The sequence below is a fragment of the Rhipicephalus microplus genome, chromosome X, assembly GCF_043290135.1.
Source record: "Rhipicephalus microplus isolate Deutch F79 chromosome X, USDA_Rmic, whole genome shotgun sequence".
Lineage (NCBI taxonomy): Eukaryota > Metazoa > Arthropoda > Arachnida > Ixodida > Ixodidae > Rhipicephalus > Rhipicephalus microplus.
Window position 1 is genome coordinate 36,353,326 of NC_134710.1, and position 17,764 is coordinate 36,371,089.

A 17,764-nucleotide genomic window follows, 5' to 3' on the forward strand; every position below is an offset into this window, starting at 1 on the left:
ATCTCTCAGTCGTCTGAATCAGTGCTGACCTGTCAATACATGTGCGCAACTTTCTGCCTTGAAGCTTGTTGTCAGTGCCTGCTGACGTGCCTGTTTCTTTGTCTCTCAGCTAACCGGTGAAAATGCGCGAGTGCATATCTGTTCACGTTGGACAAGCGGGCGTCCAGATCGGCAATGCCTGCTGGGAGCTTTACTGCCTGTAGCATGGCATTCAGCCCGACGGCCAGATGCCCAGTGACAAGACGATCGGCGGAGGTGACGACTCCTTTAACACTTTCTTCAGCAAGCTGGAGCCGGCAGGCACGTGCCCCGCGCTGTATACATTGACCTCGAACCCACGGTTGTCGACGAAGTCCGTACTGGCACCTACAGGTGTGCAGCGATTTCTTTTGATCGCACAGCTTCTGTGGGTCTTTCGCTGGCTGTAGCCGCTTTGCAGGAATTGAATGTCGGTCAACAAACTTCAACCCATTTTTGTACATTGACACATTCGAATCTCTTGTTTGGAGGGGTGGAGCATGTGGATATCAACACTTGCACAGCCCATAGCTGCGACAAGCTTCTTTTTGTTTGAGTGATAGTGCAGTTTGGTGTCATTATAGAGCCTATCGGCATATTTTCATCAGAACAGCATTGAACTGGCCACTCTAGACAGCTCAGAATATGTGTACTTCTCAAAATGCATGACAATTACAAATGTCACTCCAAATATACACTACGCATAATGTGGGTAGTAAAGCACTTCAGAGTAAAGTTCTGGGGTCAGCTTAGGGTGAACGTCATTAAGAGGCAACATAATAGCTTGTAACTGTAATTCTTGAATTTTTAATGTGGCTTGCGATAAGGAAAGTTTAATATGCCATTGAGAATAAAGGATGCCTTTGTGGCTGTTCACTGCAGTTGCCAAAGTACCAGCCCTATTTTGTGCAGTTGATGTGGCTAATCACTCTTGTCGGGACACTCGCGACATGTATTAATCGTTGTTGACTGCTGCAGGCAACTGTTCCACCCCGAACAGCTGATCACTGGCAAGGAGGATGCACCAAACAACTACGCTCGCGGCCGCTACACGCTCGGCAAGGAGATTGTGGATCTGGTGCTGGACCGGATCAGGAAGCTGGCAGACCAGTGCACGGGACTGCAGGGTTTCCTCATCTTTCACAGCCTTGGAGGTGGAACCGGCTCGGGCTTCACCTCGCTTCTCATGGAGCGCCTCTCGGTGGACTACCGCAAGAAGTCCAAGCTTGAGTTTGCCATCTACCCAGCCCCACAGGTACTTACTTCCTATAGCCTCCCATTCTGTGCTGTGGTTTGCGCGTAGAGTACACAGATACTATGGAGGTGTCGGCGGCCCGGTTTTCTGGCTCTGCTGCTGGCTAATCCTGTCGGCCCAGGAGCTGCTTCATGTCAGTTGTCCGCGCCAGTGTTTCTGACAGCATACCTGCCCCCAGTCATGTGCGGCTGGTGTGGGCTGCACTCCTGCATATTCCTGTTCTTCGTGTAGTCTCATCGGACGAGTACACCGTGGAGAGATCATGCAGGAGACATCACCTTCTTCCACTGCTTTGTAAATGCTCATCTATTGCATGCTGTGCCGATTGGCAGTTCTTGTTAAATTCACGTCTGTTGCCTCTCGGTTATTATTAGTTCACGCAGGGCGTAGCTGATCTACTGCCACTTTGTTCTGATCCTGCTGATACTTCAGTAGAACACTGGTCTAGTCAAGGAGTGCCCTTTACAATGGCAGCTATTGGCTCAATGTATTTGCCATGGTTAGTAGGGTTTCAATTGAAGTGCCTGGCAGTGGTGTGTGCTCGTCCTCACTCCACCTCTTCTCATCGCAGGTCTCCACAGCAGTCGTGGAACCCTACAACTCCATTCTCACCACTCACACCACTCTCGAGCATTCACACTGTGCTTTCATGGTCGACAACGAGGCAATCTATGACATATGCAGGCGAAACCTCGACATTGAAAGGCCCACCTACACGAATCTCAACAGGCTCATCGGCCAGATCGTTTCCTCTATCACCGCCTCTCTGCGGTTCGATGGTGCCCTGAACGTCGACCTGACAGAGTTCCAGACCAACTTGGTGCCCTACCCTCGCATCCACTTCCCCCTCGTCACCTATGCTCCTGTCATCTCTGCCGAGAAGGCCTACCATGAGCAGCTCACTGTCGCTCAAATCACAAACACCTGCTTTGAGCCCACCAACCAGATGGTCAAGTGTGACCCCCGTCACGGAAAGTACATGGCCTGCTGTCTCCTGTACCGAGGGGATGTTGTGCCTAAGGATGTAAATGCAGCCATTGCGGCCATCAAGAACAAGCGCACGATCCAGTTTGTGGACTAGTGCCCCACTGGATTTAAGGTAAGTTGCTGCTACCTTGTGCGTCAAGCCTAGCGTAATTGAGAGGACCAGGAAGTTCTAAAGGGACTATATATTAATGAGAAACAACAATATTGGCACGTTACGTAGATGTTATTTGTGTATTTCGGAGTAGGACTTCACATAACAAATTTTAGTGCAAACTGAAAATTGAAAAACAAAAAAGCCCCCCCATTCATTTTTTTTCGCTGGCTTAGAATTTATTGTAAAGATGCGAATCTCTTCAGGGAGCTCGGTATGAAACTTAATTGTTTGGTCTTTCGTTGCTGCACAACTTCATTTTGATCCCTTTCTCAAATGCTAGAGAGTTCAAAAGACTTGTAGAATTCGTAGTGGTTTTGTGTGTGAGCAGTGGCTTTTCTTCGAACATAGCTTGTGTTTACAATGGGCCATTGTGGCTTTGTGCGTTCTTGGGTGTTCAATCACTACACCCGATTCGTATTGCAGGTTGGCATCAACTACCAGCCCCCGACTGTTGTACCTGGTGGTGATCTCGCCAAGGTTCAGCGTACTGTGTGCATGCTGTCAAACACAACAGCCATAGCAGAGGCCTGGGCACGGCTCAACCACAAGTTCGACCTCATGTTTGCCAAGCGGGCATTTGTTCACTGGTATACTGGCGAAGGCATGGAGGAAGGAGAGTTTGCCGAAGCTAGGGAGGACTTGGCTGCCCTCGAGAAGGACTACGAGGAGGTTGGCATCGACTCTGCAGAGGGTGCTGAAGATGTTGGTGGGGAGGAGTTTTGAGGAAAGGCGTCGTTGCCCGCCTGCTCGGGGCCATGGAATAAAAGAGCAGTTGTCATTGCACCAGATCTGTTGATTCTTCATATTGAAGCACTTAGTATCTGTCCTAGCCATTCAGTGGCTCCTGTCATGTCTAATGCAAGTTGTCAGTGGTCTTAACAACGAAAAAGCATGCATGTGGGTTGGGGTCTTGCTCCGTGCTCTCTCTCGTTTTTTGTAGCCGTGGATAGACCAGGCAACTGAATTTGTGGGGCTGCTTGTTTGTAACAGCGAACTTTTTTTTTGCTGCTCTTAGCTTCAAGACGTAAAATGCCACTAAATCTTCGAAAGAAGGTAACATATGATAAAACACCACCTCCCAAGTCTGTACAGAGCATGTGCAAAAGGGGCCCTACAGTATCGCTGTGCCTGTCTTGTAGACCCTTCCACTGTTTGCCAACACAGCCCCTTGATGAGACCCGGTTTTGTTCAACAATTTGCTTTAATAGCATTGTGGACCACGAGGGCTCCAGAAATTAGCACGCTGATTTTCCAGTTTCCTTATATTTCTCAAAATAAATTCAAATATTAGAGCTATGTGAAAGTTCTAAAACATTCCCTTGTACTTTACGCACGTTTATTTAATGTGAAAGACTTTGAAAGAGATTTTCCTTACGCTTGAAAACGTGCTTTTAGTTTCGACGTCAGGAGCTGGTATATGAGGTGACCGGAAGTTATTTTGGGTACAACGCTTGTTCACGGAAGTCTCGCTGTTTCCGGGTCAAAACCTCTGAATCAGCGCTTACACATTTTTACGGAGTAAGTTTGCAAATATGGTACGCATTAAGCAGTTCTCTTTGCTTTATCTACAATAGATACATTTTCAAACATTGGTGTACACGCGTACTACGTACAATGTAGTGGGAGGTTACCACCAGTTGCAGGGGGTAGAGAATTTCTTACATGTCGCAACTAGGCTTGATTTGTAAAAGAACCCTTCAGCCTCGAGTACGTGAGCAAGAAAAAAAAGTTACCTAATCTGCAACGCATTAAATTGACATAAAGAATGGGATATTGATCCCTTTGAACGAACTTAAAGCACGAAAACATTTTGACGAGCCAAATTGCAGCTGGTGGTGCAGGTGATCTTCAAAATTTAAAATATCAACTTCGTAAACCAGCCATGCCGTTTCTGGCATGTTTACTCTACCCGCCACGTGCTTAACTTATGTACCTTATTGACGCGAAGAATTGAAAAGATGTAACAAGATATAATCAATATAACTGTTCTTCACATATGCGAATGGTAAATAAATCAATCTCTATAAGCGGTCGTTATCTATAAGGCTAGGTGCAACGCACGGAGGAAGGAATGGGGCAACGGAAAACATGGTAAAACCGAGGTTTCGAGATAAGCACAGCCATTGTTTTTCTCTATTTTTCTTTTTCATACCTACAAGTTCAACACTACGAAATTTGAATTGTCTCACGAGTGGAGAGTATAAGATCGCACGTTTCGTGCTTGCCGACATACCTATAAATGTCTGCAGTGTATTTCATTGTGTACGTACAATAAATGTTCAGACAACAACGACTTTTCCCCTGAAGTACCTATTTCATATGACTATATCGTTGCATTCGTTGACTCGTAAGCCCATCGCCAATGTCAATTACAAAGGGATTAAACGTGTGTAGAATGACGAGCACCATCGAAAGGCGTTGAAGACAGCGAAGGGTGTGACATTGCGTTCAAACCAAGCCCGCAGTTCGTGACACACGTAATTATGGGCGTTGCCGCCTTATCCAATATACCCACACCTAAGGTCCATAGATGTAACCTGTTCTTGATGAAAGCAGAGAACACCTAATGAAACATCTTTCGTCCAGGCACTTTACCGGCTCCATCCCACAGGCACCACAGGTTTCTTTGTATGTTCTGTTCTCACTCATCGTCAGCGCCAATTCGACGCGGAAGAATGCGATGTGTGACGTAGAAGCCCTGGTGTCACAACCAAGCGCGCTAGAAGAAAGAGTGCACAACTTTTTCAAATACAATGAAATGTATATTATTCTAAACAAACGTATCCTTGCTGCATAAATATCTTCACAGTGTTTGAAATAAAAAAATACAACCTAACGTTTTTGTGAGCTCTAATTATTGAAACATTACTGTGCTTGCGTGGCTGATTTGGGTGCCTATATAAAGCATCTCGCCGCACTACTTTTTGCAGACCCATCAGTTTACGGGCGTACCACAGAACACCTACCAGTTTAGAGAACGGAAACTGTACCTTTGGGCTGTTGTATCAAAAGGCACAAAATAACATGCAAACACGTAGTGGCGGCGTACTGAACTGCAATACCGCGAGGCGAGACGGCGCTAGTAGTATCATCGTCAATAAACATCATCAATAAACAGACGTTTTTTTTTTTTTTGTTGCAGGTTGGGAGGGGGGCTTGCGGCTGGTTCGCGCTGCTCGCTTCCTCTGGTTTTTTCTTCTTTCGTTGCCCAATCGCGTTTCGCGTCTGTAATTATTGCCAGGGAACCTAGCTGGCCTCGACTGGCAAAAACAACATCAATCAAGTAAGGTTTGCATCGCTTATTTCGAGTGTCCAAGCCGGTATAATCAATGGATGCGGTCGGTTCCAACAAAACAAGCCACACATAGATATCGACAGCTTTCAACCCATGTGTAAAGACTCTTGAAAGCTAACAAGCATATGCATATAACTGAACATCGAAATCGCTGAATGAACGCCGCTCTCATTTTGTTGCGGGGCTCGAGTTTAATAGCGTGGATTCAGGACAAGTGTCCGATTCTGCCGTCAGATTCGGCGCTTGCCCCGTAGTGTTGATCTTGAAGCGAATACCTGATGTGGAATCGGGAAGGAAACTTGCACATTGCCGATAGATAGCTCGCGTAGTTAGAGCAATGTAGTTTTTCTAAATTTTTTCTGAATCTTTCTCGCTCTGCAATGCTGCAATGAGTACTTCACAATTATGCAATGTCGTGTTGTGTCGAGAGGACAGGCACTAGTTTTATAACTCAGCCGTGAGCCCATATCATAGGTATTATGTATTTAGGGGATGGACCTAAAGTTATTTCAGGCTTGCTACATTTATTGTTAGAGTTAAGTTACACAGTTACTACAGCTAGAATTTCTCGTCGCAGGTAATGACCAGTCTGCTGAGTATGCAGCGAACATGTATGCTAAATGGACACTTACGAGGTGTGTGCTTACAGATTGAAAAGGCCCGATTCTAAGAAAATAAGCTTCAGGTATGCATTGTACAATTTTGTTGTCTGTACATCTTTGTTGGCACTCTTACATCACACTATCTGCTCAGCCCTGAGCACAATCCCTTTTTTGCATAGACATATCCATAGAACTTGAGTACTCTCTTGCAAGCAAGCACTCCTGAAATCAATTGGTGGTACATGATGTCAATCTGTCCGAATACTGGATTAATAAAGGTCACATTTATTAGACACTTGTTATTGTGTTTACTTTTTCAGTATACTTGTGCTTGAAAATGAAGTTGTTTTCTCCCTGCTGCTTTTAGAGGTTAGGACTTGAAATGCGTACTATCTTGCAGTGTGGCCGCAGATAAGTGAAGATCATGTTTCAGCTACCTGTGCAATTTCCTAGATTTTTTTTCATGACCGTAGTGCACAGAATTTCACTTCGTAGTGGTAGACAATATAGTTATGACAACCTAACTTATTTAAACAGAAGCAGATGTGCACAAAGAAATCTGGAACGTTTTTCTGCCAAAAAAAAACAGTACCACATGCAATGAACACAATCTTGCTCTTCATGACAGCATTCAAGTCTTTGAGGAAGCTGTGCTGCAACTGCTCATCATGATTTATTATTTTAGGAGCCCATTGAACATATGTGCAAAGCTAAAGCAATTGAGTGCAGTTTTATGAGCTTTGGTGCATCTTTTTGTAAACTTGTATGAGCTAAACACAGTTAATTAAGACAAAACAGTTCTGGGTGTTGTTGGTAAACTGTCACAAGGCACAACTAAATGTCTGAAAGCCTGTTAATGCCCATCACTGCAGGTGTGTTATGTAGTGCAATTAATAATTTCCGACGATTCACATGCCAACTATGAAGTGATCGTGAGTCGTACAGTAGTGGGCAAATTTAGATTGATTCTGGCTTCCAGGGGTTCAAACAAATGACATTGTAGCCTCACAGGAGACAAGGCTACTTGTCGAAAAATTTGCTTTGACCCCTTATGTTAACATATTTTTTATATTTTCAAGCTTTCATCTTTTAAGGGTCAGTTTAGTTCACCTGCACCGATCTGAGCTAATTCACAGCTGTGCATGAGAAGTTCGGAACTTGTGCGGCAGGAATTCAGCTGTGCGGCATCACAAGTGAATGACAAGATGGAATCCTTATTTTTGTTCGCTTGATTTAATGAGGTGCAAACATCTTGGCAAAACACGCCGCATTTATAGGGGTGGGTACAGCACTTACGTCTAATGCTATGTTGTTTGTTAAGCTGTGCGAGCGGCTGCACCAAACCAGCGCCGTCAGAGCAGAAGGTACAGGAAAGTCATGAAATAGTTTTGGTGCTGTACCTCTCCTGCGCTTTTTGAAATGAATGGCAAGATTTAGAAGATGCCATTGCTGCGCCACTGAAACGAATGGCGAGGTGGAGCACTTTGTAAAATGGATCATGTGGTGCAGGCGAATCGAACAAACCCTTAAGCACACAAGCGTCTTAGCGTTTCACCCCCATCGAAATATAGCTACAGTGGCTGGGATCAAACAGCGTGTTGTTGAGCTCAGCAGCGCCACACAATCTAACTAATAGTGAAACAGTTTCAACATTATTGAAGTGTAGATTCCATGCCACGGTAGGCAGGCAATGCTTGTAGCCAATCTAAAGCACCTCTCCACGATATGCGCGGTAAAACATTCACAAATACAGCAGTACATGTGTGAGGTTAGAGAGGACCTGTTGTAGTGGACATTCATATGTTTCAACGTGCTTGCAGAGTGGACATTCGGGGGTAGTCATCCTGTCATTGCATGGCAGTCTGGAAAACAAGTAACATCACCAGACAATGCATGAAATTTTCCAAAGTAAACAAATAAACTCAATTAATGAGTAAACAGCAGTATTTTATACATATATGTGGTGGTACCTCATAACACGTATATCACTCAGGGCTGCTTCTTCACAGGCATGTCATGTAGCAGGTTCCTTGCCCATTGTACACATTTGCTTCCATGTCAGGTGGGCCAGGAGGCTGTGGCAGAAAAAGAAGTATTTCTAATTTATGAGACACTTCCTTTGTCACACTATAGCAAAACCACACCCATAATTATGTGATGTTTCTCAAACGCGACTGCAGTAAACTATTAACTAGTAGGTTTTTCGCACTAATATATGGACTAGCTAAGAAGACACAAGCGAGGCGACAATGATTTATTTGCCTTCATTTATAGCAACGGCCTGGTTGGTGTTACCTGGTGATAGAATTTTAGAATTAATTATTGAGTTAGCGACTCGTTCCCACATGAAGCCATTCACGCCGCAAGTAACGCACGTTTTTCCGGTTACAGATTGAGACGTTCAACAATTTTAAATTTTAATACTGCAATGCGCTGCCACCATGTGACGCCTACGGAGTCATTGGCAAAAAAAAGCTACATATGTTGAAATGAACCAGCTAGCCCCGCAAGCAACCATCCTTAAAAAATTGAAGTGGTTTCTACTCACCGGCCCGGGCTTGCAACGGGTGTTCATCCGATGAAAGCTTCAACGGTCGCTTCGTTCCCCGAAAGTCGCTTGAATTCCCTTCGCGAAAGCATTTGAACGAGTCAAATAAACAGGATGAGAAAGAATGTGCCGGTCGGCAGAGGCTCGAAATATTTACAGCGAAACGAAACAGTCCGAGACACAGCCGAACGTACCGCGAGCCGTTACCTGCTGTCGCAACCGTTGGCCGCCGCAAACTTTGAAATGAGGATAATGATGTCGACAGGCTGCTACTGACATCGAGTCAGCTGGAGCAAAAACTAATAAAAAAGGTTAATGACGCAGCACATGTTTAAGAAAGACTACTTGCTAGAAAAACAAATTGTTTTTTATGTGTAGCGGTACGCAAACATGTAGTATTTGATTATTTTAAAATAAAACTTGGCCCCGACGAAGGCGCCTCTACAAAAAAGTGCAATAGCGCGAGTGGCGAGAGAGGTTAGTAGATCCACTCTGGGTGTTTGAAGAAGAAATGCGCCGCCACGCACGGAGGAAGGAAAAAGGTAAGGAGAGGGCATGCCCAGCCGGCGCAGGGCGTAAAAAGTGTGGCGGAAATGACATCATGGCGGCCATATTCAGTAGGCACAATGGCGGCGTTGCTATGGTTACGTGTTGCGCAGTGGAGCTGGTCTAGCAGTGAGCGGCCGCGGCTGGCGGCGGAATGTGTGCCTCCCCAGGTCTCGTGCTGAGCTGTGGCGGACAATATCTGTGCTCTGCACCGCGTTATTGGTTACGCAGTGTTCTCCTGGCTGTTACATTACTCTTAGCAACGTTTACAAATCCCTTTGTCCATCACGGGGTTTCAACAGTGCGTAGAACAAGTGCAATGTGTCGTGCGGTGGATGACGCGGATGAAGCAGTTAGTGTTCAGCGAAATTGCGTTGGGCACCATGACGAAGCTGAATGACGACGAACGCCTTGCAGGTCAGTGACGGTTGAGCAGTGCTCCTGCTTGTGACAACGGACGGCGCTGTTGAGCCCAGCAAGACGCCGTGAGGACCATGTGCACATACGTAGTTTCGTGTTGTGTGTGTACAGTAACAACTTGCATGTGCGTATTAAAACACATTTTCTGTTCCGCTTGGTACACTCTCCACCAGCATTGCATGTAATCTCAACGTAACAGCAACCACGTTCAACTGTCACCAGCACCGTGCTCAGTCACTACGGTCGCAGAATGCTGACGCCGGTGATTTTCACGCAGAACACGGGCACAGTGGCAGGACGCTGCGTCGGCCGCGTGGCGGAATGCAACCGTAGAAGGCGCACGACCGATCGTGTTGTCTGTACAGTTGCTGAATTATTGACGTGAAAGCACTCGCCGTTGTCAGTGCATCTAGCGCGCGTTCTCTCGTAGTTGCTTCGTTGCCGGCGAGCTGTTACTCCCTGTTATTACTCGGACGAAGCGATTTCGCTGAAGGTGTCCCGCTGGCTCTGAGTGATGAGCCCAGTTCCATTAGTTTCGGATCGTCACGACACACGCGCTGCGCAGCCCACGTGCTTTCCGAGCCGGAGAGGGAGTCGCGCCTTCTGCTTCGCATTCATATGTAAACAAGAGAGGAGAATTCGCCCAGTCAATATGGCCGACTTCCGGCTTCATCGCGGCTTCACAACGAGTGACGTCAGGGCCTCTCCTTACCTTTTCCTTCCTCCGTGGCCGCCACGTGTGCACCGCGGTAGAGAGCCTACATACGCCGGTGCGGCGTATGTAGAGGTGTGCGCCGAGGCGATTTTGACCGGCGGCGGCGTGGGGGTCGTCCAGAGTCGGCGGCGGCGGCGTTGTCGGCGCACGCCGGTTTTTTCATCGGCGGCGGCGTGCGGCCAATTTTCGTCGGCGGCGGTGGCGTCGGCGGCGCAGAAACCGAAACTGAAAATTCAAAAGGCTCTTCCGCCACAGGTTACTGAATTAGTTGAAATTCAGGAATTTTAATCCAAATAGCATAAATGACACTACACAGATGTGTCGACATCCCGATGAATGCAAAGCGTTTTGTAAAATAGTTTTTATTTCGCTTTCATGAAAAAATAACGCGTATTTCAATCTATGTCCATGTTCCACGGTAAATGTGCAGCACTTTGCTTTTTTTAATTTAAGATGCATCAGTTTGTTGTTGTTGTTGTTGGCAACGTCATACTTCATGAAACCTTTTTTCATTGAACAATGAGCAAGCAGTGACGCACGTCACTCATTTCGCTTTTTCCGGATCTGATCTTACTTTTACATTGTACGCTGCACAAAAGAAGAAGCACCTCTGCTTCGAGTTTTCTTATTACTATCGCATGAAACCGCTTTTTTGAGTATCTGTCATGCTTTGAATGTAACTTTACTTCAAACGAATCAAAATACCTACTTTTCACAATGTGAGAATCTTTTATGCAGCAATATAGGATGCGGAAGGAGACAAATCTGCGCATTTATTCAACTAGTTCTCAGCGCAGTGTTCAATAAATGAAGTGTAGACATGGGCGTGGGCGAGGAGGGTGGTGCAAAAAGGACACTTGAATGCTTCAAGCTCCACCAGCACTTGCTACCCACTCTAGTGACACCAACACGACCTACTCCCTCAGTCGTGATGCAAGTTGAAAGAAGGCTTTGCATCCCCCCAAGACAAAAACCTGTCGATGGTCATATGTGCAAATGAGAGCAAATGCAATATTTGCTCAGATAGACAGCCCATACTGGTCACGAGCTGGGCGTCCGTTGACCACGCCTGCAGAGAACGTTGACTCCCCGACCCCTTTGTGTTTGGTTAGGGCAGGGGGGCACCCCTTCCAAGTGGGCCCCATTAAAATTTCTTTTTAAAAACGTCACAAATAAGAATGCTTGATAAGTATGTCTAAAACATTCAACTTTGCAATGCTTTTTTGTAGCGTGTTCACGTGCTCAATACCCATAAGATGTGTAAGAAATCGAAATAGCAACTGCCGCTCTCGACTTGTTCCGAAAAAGACACAATAGAACAATGCAATTACGAGTGCTGGGAACCTTTGTTCTTTTGTATATTTGATTTCTAGGCATGATTTGAATTCTTATATAAACAAAAATAAAACCTGCAACATATTAAAAAAAGGCTGCTATTGCAAGATGTGTGTTGCAAGACGTGATTTTTCTAGACTTAAGTCTCTGCAAGGCACATCTGGTGTCACAAACTTGTAAGTGTCCCCCCCTTTTCCCCATGACATCTCCTGATTCCCCCCCCCTCTAATAAAAAGGCACCAATGTAGGCATCCGTAGGCCTCCGTGATTGCCTACTGGTGCGCGGCGGGCCATTCCGGTGACTAGATCCAACAGTGGCGATTTCGACTTGCTTTATGGAGGTGCTGAAGGATCAAGAAAAGGCCGATATTTGTAAATTTCTTGAGAGTTCAGTGATAGTTTCTTCATGAATACCGTGGATTATTGGACCTCACTTTGTGTATAATGCTCCAATGAAAAAAAAAATGGTTTCATCCTGTGTCACTGCAGAGTCAGAAGCCATCACATGTGCAGGCATCATAAAGCTTCTATATGACATTGCTAAGGTTCAGTACATTTGTACAAATAATTCTCGTTAATTGAACATTTTGAGTACAATCCTTGCTTGGGTTAGTATGTGTGAAACATAAATTTGAGATTTAAAATTATCATTGTGGGTTTCTGCAGCAAAGACACATTGATTAAAACTGATGACTCCGGAGCTGCGGCAGAGGTAACATTCGTTCTGTATTTTTCGGTTACGGCAACGGTAATGCGTTACCTTTTTTATGTATCTATATAACGTGGAGCCGTGAAACGTTCCCCTTTTTCTTATTTGAGTAACTAGTGAGGTATTTAGTTACTTTTTACTGTAACGGATACATCACTAAATAGACTTACAGGAGTGATGTTGGCCCACACCGTTAGTTGTTGCGGTCTACAGGCTGGCTGTAAACATTACATGGAGATATATTCCTTTCATCCAGAAGGGTTGCTCCACCATTGAGGATCTAGACCTTTGAGGAATACACAACAGTTTCTTAATGATATGCATATCATCCCACCGAAGCGTGCACTTCGTTTCGCTAAAGTTTACAGTCAACGTCAGTGCGGTCGTCACGCGGTATGTTTTAGGTAGAAACTTAGCCTTCTCAAAATACCCAAAGACGTCGATCCACCGTGCAACGCGTGGCCACTCGATGACGGTTCTGTATGAAAATGGCATCCACAGTGAAACACGTTGCATCTGCTGAAATCTTATGACAACATTATTATACTGCCACGCTCGCTTGTATTTTTATGTCACAGTCTTGCGCAAAGGCACTGCCGTAGTGGTTCAGTAGCTAAGATACTCGGCTGCTGACCCGCAGGTCGCGGGATCAAGTCACACCTGTGGCTGCTTTATTTTCGATAGAGGCGAAAATGCTGTAGGCCTATGTGCTGCGATTTGGGTGCATGTTAAAGAAACCCAGGTTGTCAAAATTTTCCGGAGTCCTCCACTACGGCATCTCTCATAATCACGTGGTGGTTTTGAAACGTTAAACACCACATATTAATCAGTTGCCTTGCGCAAAGGACGCTTGGCTGTCTGCGAACACTCTAGATTATTTTAGAATCTTCTTATAAGCTTGAGACACCTACGATATGGATGCTACTTGTATAAATGGCGACGTACCTTCGCACAGATCATATTACCAACGACCAATGCTCTGATTACCGCTATCTGTGTAAAGCACGAATTTCGAGCACTTTGCACTTTCCTATGCACATGTTCACTCAATAAAAAGTGTCGTCTTGAGCAACCCACGTACCATCTTCTTTGACGTCGCAACCACGCGGCAATACCGTAAGTGAAATGAGAACGCTGAAATGATCGATACAAAACAATGAGATGGGGCATAAGTGCATGGCCAAGTTTTGTTTAAGATGCGTATACCACAAGCAATTGTCTTCTATAGAACCAATATGATGCGGATTTGTTAAAATACTGTGAAGTTGAATGTCAAGAAAGGAAGAACATGAACTTAGAAAGAGACAGTGGAGACGAAAAGTGATAGGTATCGACGTAAAGTTTGATTGATCGTTCCCCGCTAACCGTCCTAAACGTTTTGTCGACTATCTCAGGTGTATTCGAAAAAAAAGTCGGGGTGATTTACTCCATTGAAATCAGTCTATCGCGAAAATTCTTTCGAGAGAAAAATATTTTTGGTGACCTATATGTGACTGAAATTTCAGCTATAGGCTGGGCCCTATATTGAGTCCTAAGATAAAAGCCTATTTACTGAGAAAGTCTATGTGTAGGCTCTATTTATTTTGCCGACCTATGGGTTCGGATATTTAAAACCTCCCACTATGGCGTGCCTTGGTGTCGTATTGACGTTCTGGCTTGTAAAGCCGAAAATTTTATTTTTCAAATTATAAACTGTTCATATCTCCCCCCCCCACCCTCCCCTCCCCGGCACTCGTTCTAGGGTAATCCTTTGATAAACACCAGTCACATATCTTTAAAGAAATGCTTGGATATCAACTATTCATAACTCTCATTTAAAGATGTGGAAATGAAATGACGTCACTAAATTACCGATGAGGTGAAATATTAACTTTAAGAGCACAGTAAACGTGACTAAAAAGCTAATTCAACGCTAAAACAATGTAACCTTAACTAATAATGTCACCACACTTCTAAAACCTCATGCAATGTATATTGCATACCTGCAAGGTGCAGTTATTCGAGCGCTTTTTGCAGTGAAATTTGGCCATAGAGTTAATCTCGTTCATGACAGTGCTATTTCTAAATTTGACGTTTGAATATCTAACGAGACTTACGAGTTTCTTTCGGTGAAATCCGCGTTTTTTTTTTGGCGATGTAATTGAGCATTTTATGCATTGTGCTGGCACGAAGTTTATTGTAGATGATGCGTTTATAGAGTACACCGTTCAACGACTGTGGTGAAATAGAAACAATTTATGTTCATTCATGCTACAAAACTATCGTGATATGCTCCCAGAGAACAGAAAAACACATAACGAAGTACATTACTAACGAACGGAAGAATTAAATATTTCTCGGTCTTTTCATGTTGTTTCTGTAGTCCAATATACAAACGTTCGTATTAAACGAGCATGACGGTACGAAGGCATGGAATTGGGTTCTGCAGCATGTTGTGACACATGTGCCACTCCAGGCCACCTTTATTACATGACATCGGAATCCACACTGAGCTTGATCTATGATTATGTACCTAATCAACGGAGAATAAGAGCTAAGCTCCGGATTCATTATTAATGTGGCTTCAAAGACGAGAAAACAGCACGATTCGCGAGTAAATGAGCACCCATTCTGTCTTTCTATTGCGTTGAACTGCTTGTGCCCTGAGATGCCACTTCAATTTCTTTTTGAATAAATGTGGCGATCTGGAAAGTTGTGAGCGCCAAACAAGGCGCTAACAAGAATGAGAGAGACAGGACGGGTGCTTGTGAACGTCGCATGGAGGCATTAGTTAGCGCTCGAAATTTCCCGATAGCAATGCGCCATCTGGCAGGATTTCAAGTTTTGTTACAATGTAGCGATGACACAGATCATGGGTTTTGTCATGTCATTTGCTACCAATTAAACAGTGGCTGCGTAATTTAGGTTACCATGAAAATTGTCGCGGCCATATTTCAAGAAGGAAGGAGGCAGAAACGCACCGTTCATGCCATACGTGATCCTTCATCACTCGTGGAAATCAATTTATTCAAGCTGTAACGTGATTGAAGAATTCTGTTACTTCTCGGCAATCAGAGAGGCTTTTAATTCTCCAGTCTCTTTATGAGATATTGCTGCCATCTTTTTCCAACAGGCTTGCAGTTCTGTTGCACCAACATAGCAACACCCATGTTTTTTATGATTTTTTCATTCCCATTCAAAAACATTTCCATTCATAGTCATTTTTGAAGCCCATAAGAACTGAATTCCTGTCGTTCGTCACCCGTCACTGTGTTCGTCCAGTACACACTGCAAAAGGCTTGATGGCAAAGTCGTTTTCTATGTTCAAGTTCCTTGTACCCTACTTTTCGCGCTCTTTGTGCACTTCAAGGAATTCAGAAAGACTACAATACAACCCAACCAGCTGTACACTGTGCCTTCCTGACTGGTATGCATGACGCAAATATGTTGCCAGTGGTCTCGCAGTGTTCTGGCATTGTGCTTCCTTCCCTGTTCCGTGAGCTCAAGTTTGGTCGACAGGTGGCGTCGTTGCGGCGCCATTGGTGTTGTGTTTCCCGTGTCTTTTCTTATACACAGTGTTCTACGAAGAAATGCCTCTGTGTAGCCGCTGGTGCCGAGGTCGCGGATTACGTTTTTGCTTCTTTCCTTCCGCAGCTGTGGTGACAATTGGTGGTTAGATTATCGGTTATTTCTTTACTTATTTTAGTTTTCTCGTTTAGCTAGTTTTCTGTATTCTAGCCCAAGAAAGGTGATCCAGATTTTTTTTCTCTCGTGGGAAGGACCACAGGTATCTGCGTACATGGTTGTAACTCCACATTTCCAAGTTGTACGACTCAGAGTGCCCTGCCGACGGCCCCTATTCTCTTTCTGCTCTAGCAGCCATGACCGTCACGTTCTTCCAAACCTTCTCCTCCTACCTACTTCTAAACTATTTTCTCCACTCTCCCCTTTCCCTTCAAGGGACTGAGCCGTGGTCTCGCAAGGAAAGATAGTGTCTTTTTCTTTTTCTTCAACCACACATTCATCCATTCAGGGGAAGCTTGCATGCAGTAACTAGGTTTGGAAAGCAGGTAAGGTTCGCGGAAAGTCACCTCACCTACCCTGATTTGTTCCGGGTCACCGCTCTCGATGTGCGCCAAAAGAGGCCACAACACGAAAGTCATACTTCGAATTCTTTAGGGCTGTTGGCTCCCCTTGTCAAAAACTCTTTGGACACGCCTGACTGACTGACTGCCTAGGAAGAGCTGTCGGAAATCCAGGCAGCTTGATTTGTTCGACGTGCCACGAGACGCGCTGAATAATTAGCCGAAAGGTTGGGATTCGTTGTCAGGTATGTTTCCCACACTCTGTGGTGCTTTCAAGTCTTTCACTCCCCCACGCCCTAGCCTGCCTAGCGCTGCAGGCCCTATTCTGCACGTGCGATGCAACGTTATCGCACTGTGCTGTGTTTTGCGTATTATTGCATTATGACCTACGTTGTGTTTCTCTCTCGCCGTGTGACGAACTGAACGTGCATCCTTTCTATTTCTTGGGTAGAAAAGAAGGCAGTGTTTGACTTTCTCTCTCTTTCTCATTCTCGTTTTTTTTTTATCTTTATTCGCTGCGCCGTGCTCCCTGCTGGGCTGCAGAAATTAGGCGCCTTCTTCTAACCACTACCCCTACCATTTGGGGGACGGAGATGAAGACGACAATTTCTTTGGACTGCCCTGATGAGCCAAGATCTCCTTGGAGACAAGACAAGACAAGACTGCCATGGACTGAATGGACATGCAGTCTGTCCATTTACAGTGATCTGCAAGGCGGCTTTCCTGTAAGGTTTATTTTCTAGCCAAAAACTATCGTTCACAGACTGCTTTTCTCCCTCATTGTGTCTTTACCTCTACGAATTCCAGCGAATGCACGCGAGTACAACAAAATGTCACCTCTCCAAATTCCAGCAAAGGCACGCGAGCACAAGATCTCAAAAAGGTGAATGGCAAAAACAAATTGAGCGAGAAAAGCAGTCTGTGAACGAGAGTTTATGGTTGGAAAACTAACCTTACAGAAAAGCTGCCTTGCAGATTATTGCAAACTGTCTATTGTTTTCTCCTGCAGAGAATTTTAGGAAGATCACGGCTTAAAACGCGAGCACCGAGACGCTCTGAACCAGCTCTCAGAAGCTCTCATCAAGCTTCCATGATGCTACCTTTAGTGTGTAAATA

The 17,764-nt window shown here is 45.0% G+C and overlaps 2 protein-coding genes and 1 long non-coding RNA gene across 4 annotated transcripts; 2 read left to right on the forward strand and 1 right to left on the reverse strand.

Moving 5' to 3' along the window:
• The first annotated feature begins 227 nt into the window (after positions 1-227).
• LOC119186058 (tubulin alpha-1 chain-like) lies at positions 228-2,954 on the forward strand. Its single transcript, XM_075876310.1, has 4 exons — positions 228-372; positions 942-1,273; positions 1,845-2,372; positions 2,838-2,954. Exons 1-3 carry the CDS (start codon positions 228-230, stop codon positions 2,352-2,354), a joined length of 987 nt encoding a protein of 328 aa, XP_075732425.1. The 3' UTR covers positions 2,355-2,372; positions 2,838-2,954.
• On the forward strand, positions 2,775-3,137 carry LOC142761723 (tubulin alpha chain-like). Its single transcript, XM_075876311.1, has one exon. The coding sequence runs from the start codon at positions 2,775-2,777 to the stop codon at positions 3,135-3,137; it is 363 nt and encodes a 120-aa protein (XP_075732426.1).
• A 3,547-nt stretch (positions 3,138-6,684) lies between these two features.
• On the reverse strand, positions 6,685-9,091 carry LOC142776821 (uncharacterized). 2 transcript variants are annotated; one of them, XR_012887821.1, is made up of 3 exons: positions 9,054-9,091; positions 8,282-8,386; positions 6,685-8,173 (listed from the first exon to the last, which is right to left on the reverse strand). It is a non-coding gene; the product is annotated as an uncharacterized LOC142776821 (long non-coding RNA). The 2 variants fall into 2 exon arrangements; XR_012887822.1 differs by lacking the exon at positions 9,054-9,091 and adding an exon at positions 8,860-8,938.
• Positions 9,092-17,764: the final 8,673 nt, after the last annotated feature.